A 15,019-nucleotide genomic window follows, 5' to 3' on the forward strand; every position below is an offset into this window, starting at 1 on the left:
TGATTCAAAAGGAGGTTTTCATTTATTTGTTCTGATAGGTTGCTTAGCATTAAAAAATGCTCTTAAGAATTGCTTGCAAGTCTGCTTTCATGCTGTTGTAGAACAGGTAGCTTCCTAGGCACATTCGCATTCACCTTGCCTCTGCCTTGGATTTATTAGCCATTGTTGAGGGTTATACTACTTAATTAGGGAGAAGAATAAAAGATCACTTTAGAATAGTTATACAGGTATAAACTATTCTGTATATGCTATTACACAGGTATAATCATTCAAGCATAGTTTTTCTGTGGAAAAAACACCCAAACACATACATATTCCAAAGACTCATCTCCAAAATAGTTTTGGCAACTGCCCTTTATCTCATTATGTATTTTGAAATGGCAGCTGTTGGCAGGAGAGATAAATGTTATATTTTTATCCTTATAGCCGTAAGTCATAGAGCTTGTGTGTTCTTTGCATCACCAGAAATCAACCTTTTAGGATTTCCAGATCCCACAAAACTTACAATTGGTAAGTACATTATAGACTATGCGTTACCAAGAAGAGGTAGAAAATACTTTTCTTCATATTATTTTATGTTTTACATTGTAAATGTTATGGGAAAATGCAATGAAGCAGAAATACATAAGGCAAACAAAATTTATTTATATTGCAAACATATGGGGACCATTCATCATTCATTCTCAGAAGGTTAGCTATGTTTGAAAGCTATGGCAGATATCATAATGAAATATCTGTTTCAGAACACTTTTCTGACAAAGTATCTTAGGTCAAGTGGAACATGCACATGTGTGGTTGCAGGGCTTACTGTTAAATGTGAAATTAAGTTTATATTTATGATTAAAACCAGAAAATATACTTTCAGGCAGAACTGGGATCACTGGTTTTAGTGAGATATTAAGCTGAACATCTTGACAAAAATAGTAGTCAAGTCATAAGACTGGGGAGAAAAGCACTGTCAAGAAAATGGTGAAAAGACATATTTACCTTGTGTAACTGATAGTATTGCCCAGCACCGACTCCTCCTTGCTCTTCTCCTGTCCACAGCACCAAGCGCAGTGTCCTTTTTGGACGAAGTCCTAAAACACAGGTTTTAATATTGTTTTTAGTATTAAAGACAGATATATTTTGAGCATTTTTTGCATTGGTCTCCAGCCTTCATTGGATAAAAAGCCTGTATTTCCACAAACCAAACACCACCTGTACCAAGTATGGGTTTTTCTATGAAAGACAGGGGTGTGGGGAGAGAGTTCACATGAGGAAGAAGTGAGCAGTTGAGGTACTGCTGCCAGTTGTAGTAGCACAAGAGAAGCACATTTCAGGGACATACTGAAACTGTCTGAAAACCACACCAGAGAGTAACTACCTTGATAGATTTCTAAAACATGTGCTGCTGTCATTGGGGTGGTCTGCAATAAGTAATACATATCCACTCGTAGCAGATCCAAATCAAATTTTCATGAAAACTACCATTGCTTTGTCATGGTTCATTTATTACAATTAATTGAAAATGAGCTGCTGGATTTTTATGAGAAATGTTTATCAATTTCAAGAACTGAGGGGCTATGTAATATCATTTTGCTTTTTATCAATCAGAGAAATGAAAAGCAGTAATCTGTACTTTGGAATCTGAAAGAGTCAGCTGCTAAATGTATGCACGACTTTCTAAAAGAAGGCAAACATGAAGCCATTTTCTATTTTGCTATGGTAGCCCGATCAGAAAGATAAGTTCTCAGATATATTTTGAAGCCATTTTTGCCATGGTAGAACTGATCAGATAGAAGTTGCTTCCCTCTATTTATTTGGTTGTTTCTATTCATAAATTAATACATTGAGAGAAACTTGAGAGCATGGAAGAGCAAACAGATAAAGAAAACATTGTTCTCTGTGCAGTGGAATGCTAATTATGTTAGAGAAAAAAAATAAAGAAAAAACATGAGATTATCACAAGTGATAAAGTACCACACACACACTATTGTGCTGAAGAGAAATAATATCAGTATCACTGTCAAAACTTATTTCATTTCCTAACTGAAATGGATGAAGACTGCCAATAGACTTGACCTCCATTAATTTTTTTCTTTTGACACAATGAATACGATCCACGCATTTCTTCTCAAAACTACATGATAGCAATTCTCCAAACTGAAGGCAGAATATAGTAGGAATACCCCAAATCTGAACAAAAGAGCTTGGATTTTCCAATATTTCATAAAGAAGTGCAAACAAGTTTAAAGGTGTATTTTCTGAATGTTGATCTGCTGACTGTAAACAGAAAGGCTGTCAAACTTCATTACTTTAAAGACAACCTTCTGCACACCTCCCAGTAGATTCCCTGCTCTCCTAAATCACAATAGTAAAGGATTAGACTCCTTTGCTTTTCAAATTAGTCAGATGGGTTATGAGGCAAACTTGAGATAATAAAATAGCTCCCAATTTGAAGTCAGAAAGATTTAAGCCCAAAATAACCCCAAATATGTCAGCAGCTTGGTTAGAAGAGGTGGCTGTGAAAAAGAAGTGCTGGTATAAAACACAGAGGCCAGTGCTGTAGTATGGTTCCAGCAGCACTGCAGTTTAAGTGGAAAAAGGAAGTTTATTTGTCATATCACAAAAAGGCAAAGTAAAGTCCAATCTCCAGCCCACCATACCAAGCCTGTGAGTGTAGATTTGGTAGGAAATGCTCAAGACAGGGAAGCAGCATCTCCTGGCTCCTCCCAGGCAAAAATCAAGCTGCTTTAGTCTGCCACTGCTGCCCTTAGCCAGTGAGGGCCAGTGATCAGGGCATCCTCATGGTTGGCTCAGATGGGCTGTAACCTCAGCTCCTCCTCTCCAGGGGCTGGAGATGATCTCAGCTCACTTGTGGAAAAGACATTAGAGATTCTTATGGCTCCCCCCCACCCCATCCCCAGCCCATCATTGCATCTGTCCATTGAAGCTGGGGAAATAAAAAAGCCCTGCTGAGCTTTGGTCTCTCCGGTCTGGGACATGGCAAAAAAATAAAAATATATGAGCTATGGAGGCAGTTATTTTAAATACAAACAAAGTCTACAGGGGAAAATTTAATTTCCTCATTATCTTAATCTGAAAGTGATAACTATTTATCTACCTGCTGTTAAAAACAGAGCTAATCTGACCAAAGAGCAGCAAATAAATCCAGTATCCAGAAGTAAAATTGCTGAGAATATTCTCAATGCATGTTTTTATTAGAAAAAAAAATGAAGTTCTGTATTCAATTTACAGAAGTTTTTCAAAGTAAGTTTAACTATTTTGGTTTGCTTCTTAAAAACCACTGGTTCCCAGCAAGGTATCATCTTCACAAAATCAGAAGTCTTTCAGATTGCAGCCCAAATATATATTGAAAAGACAGGATAAAATAGCAATTGGGCTAGGAAACTGTTTTATGATGGGTGCAACACATTTGAGGGGTGAGTAGGCAATTTTAAATGAAGGAAAACTGTTATACAAATAAAATTGTGCCTCTTTCCTTGCTATCTGAATAAATTACTTATTACATACTATTAAAGAGGCTATCAGAAGAAAAAACCTACAAATGAATTTCCAAATCTCCACAGTGCTTTAGAAAAATGTGTTATCTTTTTTTCTCCCTTCTACCTTGCCCTTAACTGAAATAAAATCATAGTTTACCACAAAATAACATTTTGGTGATCAGCCTCTATATTATTAGGGTTTATCTCAAACATAAAAGATACTATGGGCATGTGGAATCACAAATGAAATAAAAACACTGATATGGTCAATCTATGACTAAGGATACATCTGCAGCAAGCACAGCAGGACACCTGCTCTATTACACTCCCTCTGTGCTGGAGTGGCTGCTATCCTTTCCTTCTCCTTGGGTACCACAAACACTTCTGTCATACCAGTGTGTAGGGCTTATTGATTCTATATTCTGTTTCTTTTAAATCATCATAAATTGCCCACATTCATAGAGAACAGCAGCAAGACCTGAATTTTACGTCCTACATGTCTTGCTCATGCTTGACAGAATTGAGACATTCCCACATAGCAAAATTGAAATGTAACATTTTGTACATGTAGAGACAAATCATAATGGCCTGTCACATGTAAAGGAAAAAAATAAACCCACTTCATTCTCAATATAGCCTACAAGTCAGGAAGGAAAACTTGAATCATCTTTCTAAAATCAAAATAGAGATCAGTACTATAAACACAAAATTTCCTTCAGTAACTATTTTCCTACTTTATAACCATAAATCCTTACCGATAGGGAGGATCACAAAGATAAAATATTTTCTAAGACAGTGTGTAGATTGCTAACAGGCTTCTTCAATGTCATTTTAACGCTGACCAGTTTACAAAACCATAAAAAGCATTCCACCTTTGTAAAAACAGATATTTTCCCTGCAAATCAAGTCATGGGATCACATACAAGCAAATCAAATAGCTGTTCAGCTTATATGAGGCATACAAGCAAACTGCAAATGGATGTGAGTAGATTAGGAGGTGTCAAGGTTTAACCTCAGCTGGCAGCCAAGCCCCTCACAGCTGCTTGCTCACTCCCTCACCAATGGGATAAGGGAGAAAATCAGCGGGATAAAAGCTAAAAAAGTCATGTGTTGAGATAAAGACAATTTAATAAGGAAAGCAAAAGCTGTACACAGAGGCAAAGCAAAACAAGGAAGTAATGCATTCCTAAGACCCTGCATAAATGGCCTAGAAAAGCCTTGATCTGAGCATAAAGTAGAATAAATTGCACTGCCAATCAAGGGAGGTGATTCTGCCCTCTACTTCCCCTGGGGAGACCCCACCTGGAGTGCTGCATCCAGCCCTGAAGTCCTCAGCACAGGGAAGACATGGACATGGGTAAGTGGGTCCAGGGGAGGGTCACAAAGATGAACTTCTCTCCTATGAGGAAAGGCTGAGGCTAGAGAAAGCTCCAGGGAGACCTTAGAGGAGCCTTCCAGTAACTGAAAGGAATCAACAAGAAATGGGGACAGACTTTTTAGCAGGGCCCGTGACAATAAGAACAAGGAGCAAAGGTTTTAAACTAAAGGAGAGTAGATTCAGATTAGATCTAAGGAAATGCTTTTTACAGTGAGGGCAGTGAAACACGGTCACAGGTTGCCCAGAGAGATTGTAGATGCCCCATCCCTGGAGAAATTCCAGGTCAGATGCAACAGGGCTCTGAGCAACCTGATCAAATTGAAGCAGTTCCTGTTCATTATAGGGGTGTTGGACTAAATGACCTTTAATAATGTTTATCAACCCAAACTATTCTCTGTGTTCTCTTACTCCCTAAGTCACTAATGTACTTGCTTTAGAAGCTACTAGGGAGGTATATACAGATATATCATCCTTAAGCATTGTCCTCTGCTGTGCTGAACATACATGGGCTGTGGCCTTTTCTGTATTGTCACCTTGTGGTTTTTAATTACTTTAAAAGGTATTTATACAAAAATATTTATAAGTATTTATACAAAAAATATCAAGATACACAATGATGTTGCTGACATTTTTTAAATTCTTATTACACTCCCTACCTTTTTCAAGTTTGGAGCTGATTAGACATAGGGGATTTACTGGGTGTCATTAGACAGGATATTTCTATCATGCATGCACTTCTCATAAAATACCTGGAATTTCCATTTCTGCCACAGCATAAAATAAAAATAAAACCAGTACTCCACATTTTGCTAAAGATAAGAACTCATCATCAAAAACAGTGGTACAGTCTGCTAATACCTGATTTATGTATCCTGTGGTATGGGCAAGGAAGAGAAAAAGCTCTTACTGCTAGCAACCTGTTTCCCTGCCAAATTTCAAATAATATACATACAGAAATAAACTGTAATCAATAGCATGATAGTAATAACACAGTTAATTGAAGATGTCCAGACTTTTTCCTCTGAAGACCTAGAAGAAATTTCCATTCTAAACCAGAAAAGTACTTTGGCTTTCACTCTTATTAGAAACACAGCTCTCTATGGTTTAAACAACTGATCTCAGTACTTGAGCAGAAAAGTGCCTGTGTATTCATTTATTTAAGAAGAAATTGTTTTTTTAATTGAGTGACAAATAATAATTTCACAGAGAAAATCACAGAATCATAGAGTAGTTTGGGTTGGAAGGGACATTAGAGATCATTTAGTTCTAATGTCCCTGCCATGAGCAGCGACATTTCACTAGGCCAGGTTGCTCAGACCTCCATCCAGCCTGGCCTTAAACACTTGCATAGACAGAGCATTTGCAACCTCTCTGTGCAACCTGTGCCAGTGCCTCACCACCCTCACCATCTCACCCAAGGAATTTGGATTCCTCCCAAGCATCTAATCTAAACCTCTTCTCGAAGTTTGAAACCATTGCGCCATGCCCTGTGACTACATGCTCTTCTAAATAGGCTCTCCTCATCTTTCTTGTGCGCTTCCTTCAGGTACTGGAAGGCCACAATAAAGTCATCCCTAAGCCTTCTCTTCTCCAGGATGAGCAATTGCAATTCCCTCAGCCTTTCCTCACAGGAGAGGTCCTTGTAATCATCTTCAAGGCCCTCCTCTGCACTCACCCCAGCAGGTCCACATCCTTCTTATCCTGGGATCCTCAGAGCTGGATGCAGCACAGGTGGGGTCTCACAAGGGGAGACCAGAGAGGCAGAATTCCCTCTCTCACCCTGCTGGCCATGTTGTTTTGGATGCAGCCCAGGACATATTTGGCTTTCTAGGCTATAAGTGCACATTGCCAGGTCATGTCCACCCTCTCACCAATCAGAACCCTCAAGTTCTTCGTAGAGCTTCAAAGTTAAAAGCTTACAAAAACAAGGCAAAGAACAGCTCAAAAAAAACCCTTTTAGTGCTACTTAAACCTTGATTATAACATATTTCTAATTCCCTAGTGAGGCTCAAATTAGACATGGGAAACAGCTTTCAGCTTTGGAAACTGTCTTTCTTTTCTTCTTAAACCAGTCTAATGCAGTGCAATCTCCTTGATTTTTGTCTGTTGATAGCTTCTTTTTGTGGCACTGAGGACAAAGCACTGCAAAAAATAGTACTGGGAAACAAAAAAACCTCTGAGTGTCAAAACTCTGGAGTAAGGAGAGATGAGGTCTGGAGCAGAAGAGATGAACCATTGCAGGAAGACAGAAAATGGTCAGGTCTGTGGCTGGGGAGGGGAAATCAAAGCAGAGTGATGAGCCAAGCCGGATGCTGCAGCTCAGCCTCGCCTGGGGCTGTCAGCTTGCTCAGAAACATGTTTTGGGGCTTGAGAGGACATGACTGCCACTAGCACAGACTGTGAGCAGCTGTTTGGACAGGCCTTTCAAAGAGGGCAGCACAGGGGCAAGGCAGCGCCCAAGGTGAGCCAGCCTAGGGAAAGACTGGATTTGCAGAGCACCATCAGCCTTAACAGCAGTGCAGCAAGACACTGAGATTACACAAGCAATTTTCTTTTTCTGTTTTTAGGGAGGCTGATGATCTTATGGCAGAGAGGCAGATTTACAGAAGAGTGGAGAAGGGAAATGGGAGATGTTTTAGGTAGATTTATTTTTAAAAAGCAATGCAATATCCAAGAGGAAATGTCAAGGAAGGAGCTGGGTATCCAAGACTGGAGGGGAAATCTGTGAATGATTTGCAAGTCTAGTAACTAAAAATAACATGGATTAAGCCCTTTGGGGGGGTGAGGGAGAGAAGAGGGAAGCCAAGCCCAGAGCCTGGTGCTTATGGGCTGCAAGTCAGGCAACAACAATGCCAGAGAGAGGGTTTCTCTGTGGACACCTTCCTGCCACCTGTCAGCACAGCTGAGGGGCACTTCAGATGAGAAGTACTGCCAAATGTGCTTGTCTGCACATGGGGTTTTAAACTAAGAACTGTTTCGTGTAGTGCCATGGAGCCACTACAAATCATGTGTACCAAAAAAAAAAAAAAAAAAAAAAAGAGGGGAAAAAGAAAAAAAGGAGAAGAAAAGGAAACAGAAACTTTCCTGTGTAAAAAAGCCAAGTGCAGAGTCAGCAGAGAACTCCTCCACCCCATGCCTTGCTCTGGTCCTGTAAACGTGTTCTCCGAGCCCCACAAAAGGAATAAGACACTGTCCAGATTTAAAATACACTTTATTCCTCTTCAGGAACACATTCTTCCTTAAGGGTATATGTGATCCCACAAAACTGGGGAGCAGAAAATGCAATGTGGGGCCCACTCCCACACTCTATGGGATTACAAATATCAGGCATGGTTTGATCATAATGAGAGGTGGGTCTGAATTCTGCCTCTGCTGTCCTGCTCTTTGGAATAGAAAACAAATCTGTTAGGCTATTCTGAGAGCTGATGAGTCAGAAAATGAAAGAGGCACACTTTTGTCTCCATATTGAAAATTTATACCTTAAAAAAAATGACAGTAAGGACAAGAAGCCCCTTATTTCATTTGGGAAGGATTTCAGCACTTCACCACATCAACCATGTTAGAGACGTGAATAACAAAACCAATAACACACAACAGCTAGCATTGTCAGGTTTTAAAAGATTTTTACAGATAATCAAAGCTACAATTTTTTCTTTAATTTTCTGGGTAAATTAAATCTTGCAGAGAAGCAGCAGTCCACAAGACAAAGAGCAAAATTGCTATGGAGGGCTGTATATCTAAATTTACCATCAGATTAGCAACCTTTTATGTTTGTAGTCACCCTTCTGTTATGTCAACACAGTATGAAAATTGAAGATTTAAGTACTTGCTAAATATGCACTCAATCAAATGTTAAAATGAAGGAATAAATGTATTTGTAGTGTAACAGCATATGCAGATATTTCATACCAAGAAGATTTAATATAATTGAAAATGTGAAGGCCAGAACAAAACACTCAGCCTTGGGAAAGTGAAAAGAATGTAAGAACAAGAAGTTAATATCAGGCATATTTGATTAAAGAAAAAACCCCAGAAACTGTAAAAGTAGTCCTTTAGAAACTGTAAAAGTAGTCATTTAATTATGTTTCACAACATGTCTCCTAGACTGCAAATTACACCACTACAAGAAATTCAGAAAAATGTTTAACAAAATATTTTGCAAGCATGTTAAAATTGCATTTATTTGACTTCAATTAAGCTAGCAGAAAAGGAATTACTCTGGTGATCATGTTTTTAATAAAACATATCTTTAGTCCTCATATATTAGCCAGTGAATTTGGACTGGAGAAATGTAGCTTCATACAAAGACTACAGTGAACTGTACAAAAATCTGTCTAATGGTTTTCCAGTTACATTAGTCATGGGTATAATTCAGATGAGAGTTACAATTTCAATTTTAAATAAGTTTTAAGGGGGAAAAACTGTCTAATCAACTCCTTATTAGTATTAATAACTCAATTAGTACCTTAAAATTCTTACATGCATTGTTTTAAAAACATTTCTGTAGTTTTCTGTGTCTTTTTTCTATAAAGCACTAATTTGGGCATGCCAGATCCGTGTCTACATCTACAGGAAAGCTGATTTATGAAGCCTCAGTTAGCTTAATGCTGGCAAATAGACAAAGAAGAGAAATGGCCCCTATCATCTATCACCATACATTTCTCCCTTTTTCATGTTTCATCATCGTCTAGGAATGCAGGAAAGCTGTGTAAAAGGTGTGATGACTGGGATTAGATTTTGTCAACAATCATTCTTCCTTCATCAAGCTACTCTAGCAGCTATCTAGCTCCATCATCATCCTACCCTGGCTGTGAAAGAGGAAAATGTTCCCTGTTCATCTACTTGACTGCTGCTATTCACTGGCTCTGGCAGCTCCCCATAGCAAGTGTTTTCTTACATGGAAGAACAGGACTCTCAGAAGCACTTTGAGGCACAGTCCAAGCACAGATTTCCTGGTCTGAGGCAGTAGGCAGACATGACTGAACATGAGCTCAGTGCACAACACAACAGCACGCGCAGGGAACTGTTCACTCTGCATCCCAACCCACCACTGTGGTGGTCTTTGGAGTGCAGCCTTTCCTGGAGTCTGCACTGACCACTTCAGTTGGAAGCAGGGGTTCAGATAGCATTCACTGGCAACTCCTTACACTGGCTGCAGTTCAAGCAATTGAAGAGAAAGAGGAAAAGTTTGTCATTTGACAAATTCGCAGCTCAGCCATTGCCTTCTGAAGATGTCCCCAGATTGAGCAGTAGCTCATGGATGGGTATGCACCTCTGGGCTTGGCAGGGCACCAAGAGTTAGCTAGCAATGAAGCAAGAGAGACCCAAACACAGCCAGGAAAAGGTAGAGAAAAGCTCTCTTTCTTGAACAAGGAAAGAGAGCTTGTGGGTAAATGTTGCTGAAAGAAACCTGGGATGTGAACAAAGAACCTGTTGACTGTTTGATTCCTCCTGTGCTAGCAGAGATGGGTCTCTGAAAACAGACTAGACTGTAGTGTCAAGTTACATTCCCCATCAGTTTCTATTCTCAACAGGAAAAAAAATTGATTCCAGATGTTTAATTAAAAAAAAAGACATAACAATTATAATTTCTGAAGTTTTTCAGAAGAAAGCACTGAAATTCATCTACCAAAATCAACTGGATTTCTAACACCAGTATGCTCCCTACTGCTGTTAGAAGACTTAAAGTTCTATGTTTGGAAATCTGACACTGCCATACAACCACATCCTGAAGATCTTTCTCTATTATTGTTATTATTCAGTTCCTTCAAGCTCCCTTTAGGGATGAAAAGCCCACATTTCCAGCACTAGAGTGTGAGGTGGCTTTGGCAGGGCTGGAGGAGGGCAGAACACCTGCAGCCTCAGCTGGGAAATGCCCCTCAGCCAAGCAGTATGGGAGCACAGCTGGATTAGGAGCAAAGAGGCAGTACTGACTAAAGCTCTGGATCCACAGGACACATACGAGCTGCTGCCCGCTCAAATACCCAGTGCAGAAGTGACTCCCGAGCAAGAAGAGCTGCAGGCTTGAAATGGTGGGAAAGGAGGACAAATATTTCCTCCACAGAAACTGACAACCAATATCCAAAGGAGGATCAAGTCCTGCAAACTGTCCAACCAACAAAAAAATATGGCAGCAAAATAAATTTTGTGTGATTTTTATGGTGATGTTCTATGTGTAGCTGCTTATTTAGTCTTTTATCTCACCTTTTATCTCTCCTTGTGTGTGAGAGGGACATGAGAAGCTGTGTTTCAAACAACACCAGAGCACTAACTGGGCCAACATGAAAACGCTGAGGCAAATGGCATTGGCCAGCTCCAGAGATGCTCTTCCTTGTACATAAACTAACAAACTAACAAAAGTTTAGAATTATAAATGGAACCTGAAAACAAGTTGGATTTGAGATTTCTAGGCTGTAATTAGCTGCACAGCTGGTGTTCTGTAAAACTAGAAAACTGCAATTTGCTTGAGTGCTGTGTCTCCTACAGCTTCCAAAGGCCTGCATCACACTACATTACAGCTCATCCAACACCCCATGGATTCCCTCAGCTTAATGATGGGAACCTGCTAGCCTTTCTTCTCTAAAACACCTCCAGTGTCTTCCCATCATCTCTTAATTACCCCAAATAACGCTCTCAATACTGCCACGGAGATATTTGCAATCTATCACACAGAGTTTGCAGACAGATTAAAAGGAGAGAGACTGGTGATTACCACAATGCTACATGTGTTCTGGTAACCAGGTGTTTGCCATCTCTAAGAAAAGAATAAAAGTGCCTCTCCTCAGATGGGACCTAAATGCACTTGCCCATCTCTCCTCAGTCACCTATTTGAAGAGTACATAAAAACTTCCTTTTCTAAATATTTTTATGCCTCCATCAAAATTAGTTAAAATAGATCAAAATATTAAAGCCTGCAGAGGACTGGGCAGGGCAGATGCTGTCAGACATTGCAGAAGACAAACTGCAGGTTGCATAAGTTTACTGCCATGGACACTCTGCCTGCAAGTGTAGAAGAGTAATTTCTTAACCATCAGAAATCCTCAGCTAATCACAACAGCCTTGGCTTCCCTGAAAGACAGGGAGTTTACCAGTTCAGACCAGTTCACAAACTGCCTCAGTGACTCTAAAAACATCTTTATTCCCACTGAAAGGACTAAGGAGTAATAACCAACTGAAATGTTCACATTTCTTCACATAAACAGCTTCTGTGGAAACATTTCCAGTTCTTCCTTTTTTAAGCACATCAGCCATGAAGCAGCTTGCCACAGATCTTGCCTATCAGTGGCATATGCAAGCTTCAAGAATTTAATTCATACTTTTCTTTCCTTTTTGCTTCATTACGCTTCATTATAATTGGTGAGAAAAGACCCCTTTGAACACCAATAGTCAGTATGACCATTACTTAGTGAATTTTTCTGAGATTAGCTATCAGCAAAGCAAGCAGCCATGAGAGTTTAGTTGATACAAAGAACTTGATATGGATGCACTAGGGAAAATGCTTCTTTTTACTCTGGTCAGGAGATGTCTACAACCAGCATGGCACCAACAGGTGCGCAAGCTGGTACTGAAGTTTAACTATACACTATTGAAGGGGATGCTTTGAGAGCGAAATTGCAGCTGCACAGAAAACATAGCAAGATTCACCTTGTTGAAATGTAGCCATCTAGAAGTTGAAATTTGCTCTGAATTTGCTGCCTGCGCTTCCTCCCTGAAGATGCATGAGAGGCAATGGCACCACCAGCAGGTACCCCCTTACCATCGTCCCACTGTGGAAGTTGAGCAGAGAGATATTACAGCTGTTAGAAGCTAAGTATTCAGACAGACTAAAACTTTCCACTTGTTAGCTCTTCTACTTTCCAGAGCTAACTGAATGGTTATAACTTTAAACAGTGTTCAAAAACTACAGCAGATCACAATTGGCCCTATGCTTTTAAGGTACTACTCTTCTGAAATGTATACATGGGATTTTACATCAATAAAATACTTTCATTCCACTCTCTGCTAATATAATGCAAAACAGTTTCAGTTCGCTCTGACTTTGATGTAGTTGCCTTTCCCTCAAAAAGAAACAATATTCATGTGAAGCCAAAATGGAAATGGAAAAAAAAAAATGCTACCAAATATTTGAAGTTTTGATGGCTATGTAAAACTACTTCAGATTGTTCTGGACTGGCACATGTCCTTGTAGGGAGCGTGTAACTATTATGGTGTCTGAAAAGCTAGAAAACCCAAAAGTAAAACAAAACTAAAAGAAAGAAATATACCAATATAGCACAAAAATTGTCACCTCAATTAAAAAAAAACCCAAAAAACTAACACTGAAGATTCAGGAAATATGAGGAAGTATAAAGATCAATACATTAAGTAACTGATTTACTTAGAAATAAAAGCAAGAACTATTAAAAAATTTACTTGAGGCAAGAAAACAAACTGTATTGCTTAAAATAAAATCTTACCATCTTGAACCATAATTTTAATGATTTTTCAATTAATTTCATGTATTTGGTCTTAAGCCAATAGCTATTAAATGGTTTTGGGAGGAGGCTATGTTGAAAGTATGGAAGTGCATTAAATGAAATTTTCAGAATCCAAATTAACAGGCATAATTTGTGTCTTGTCCATAAGCCATGTCCATGAGTCACAGTGATATCATGATGAAATGCAATTAGACCATCATTGAAGATCCTGCTTTAATAGTGCAATAGTATTTTGCTTTCATTAACCCAAAGGACCATGGCAGAAGTACTGGTGTTATTTCTTACTGCACAATATAAATTAATATTCTAGCAATCATATTTCAGAATGTTCATTTCAGCTTGAGAATCATATCACCACAGCTGTAAAATCAGTTATACTCTGGTAAATGCTGACACAGTTTTATGGCTACATAATGCACCGTGGCTTTAAGACTCCCTGGACAGAGTAAAAAATTTCTACACATGCATAGAGTCAACTGAGTTGTCTTATCTTCATTTCAAATGTATTTGGTGAACTAGTGTGAGACTAAATTTATCAGCGTCCAAAGGAATATCAAACAAAGTCTCCACAGTGCAAAACACAATGCTCATTCAAAACACAATCTATGGAATTTATTTTAAATAGAAATCAATAATTTGTTTCTCACACAATCTTCACATATTTTTATTTTGCTCTCCTCTTTTTGTTCTTTTTTTTTTTCTTTGTTTTTATCAGATTTTGAATGCATAAGATATTAAATCTGGATTAACCAATCTACTATGGAGGCCAGTTTGTGAAAGGCCCCTTGGTTACCCACAGCTATGAAGACCCAGAAGGTCTCTCCAGCCTTGTGTTCCTGCACAACACTGGTACAAAGAGAAGGGCAGAACACAACAGCTGCCCACAATAGTCCCCATCAGCAAAGGCTGCAGCATTTCCCAGCTGAGAGAACAGCATTTCACCACAGGTTGCACAGCAAACACACAGGCTGCTACCAGAGGAAATCAAATATTTACACAGAAGAAAGTGATGCATTTCAGTCATGCGTGAAGGGAAACCCAGTGAATAAAAATTATACAATGCCACCATGAACTTGCCCTTAAGAAACACACAACAGTTTATTTTGAATAGAATAGAATACCCAGCACAGCAGAATAATTTTCTTGTGCTTGAAAGTGGAAGAAACACAGGCAATTTTTCCAAGCATCATAAAACAAATAAATTAAAAAACACTGAAAGAAAGAGTACACTTGGATTCTTTCTGGAAGAATCCTATTTAGTTTGCTTTTAAAAGACCAAAAAATTTTAACAGGCACACTTTGTTTTGGTTACAGATTGATAATCCAATCATTCCAAAGATGGGAATTTGAGAGATCAGAGGTTCAAACAATGCAAAATAAAGGAATAGGAACTCACAGGGATGTCTGATATTCAGGACTGCAGTATGCAAGCAGTTAAACACATAACAGAGCTTGTCTACAAAGAGCTCTTCAAGAAAGACTGAGACTGTTGAAGTGCACAAATCCTTCCACTGGGAAGCAGGGAAAGATAGTTTATTGTTTAAAGGCTGCCAAGGCAGGAGCAGCAGCTGATTTTAGTTTCTAATGAATACATTGGGCATTCCTCTTGACCATGGGTTACATTTATGGATAAAGGGAATAAGGAGGAAAAAGAGATTCCATCTGATGAAGGAGGA

At 39.0% G+C, this 15,019-nt stretch overlaps 1 protein-coding gene across 1 annotated transcript in view; it reads right to left on the minus strand.

The window, feature by feature from the left end:
• CPQ (carboxypeptidase Q) overlaps positions 1–15,019 on the minus strand; it is a 127,558-nt gene that overhangs the window by 38,374 nt on the left and 74,165 nt on the right. The window contains exon 6 of the mRNA XM_059479498.1: positions 988–1,079. Coding sequence (XP_059335481.1) covers positions 988–1,079 — 92 coding nt within the window. The remainder of the gene's footprint in view (positions 1–987; positions 1,080–15,019) is intronic.

This window comes from Ammospiza nelsoni, chromosome 1 (assembly GCF_027579445.1).
Source record: "Ammospiza nelsoni isolate bAmmNel1 chromosome 1, bAmmNel1.pri, whole genome shotgun sequence".
Classification (NCBI taxonomy): domain Eukaryota; kingdom Metazoa; phylum Chordata; class Aves; order Passeriformes; family Passerellidae; genus Ammospiza; species Ammospiza nelsoni.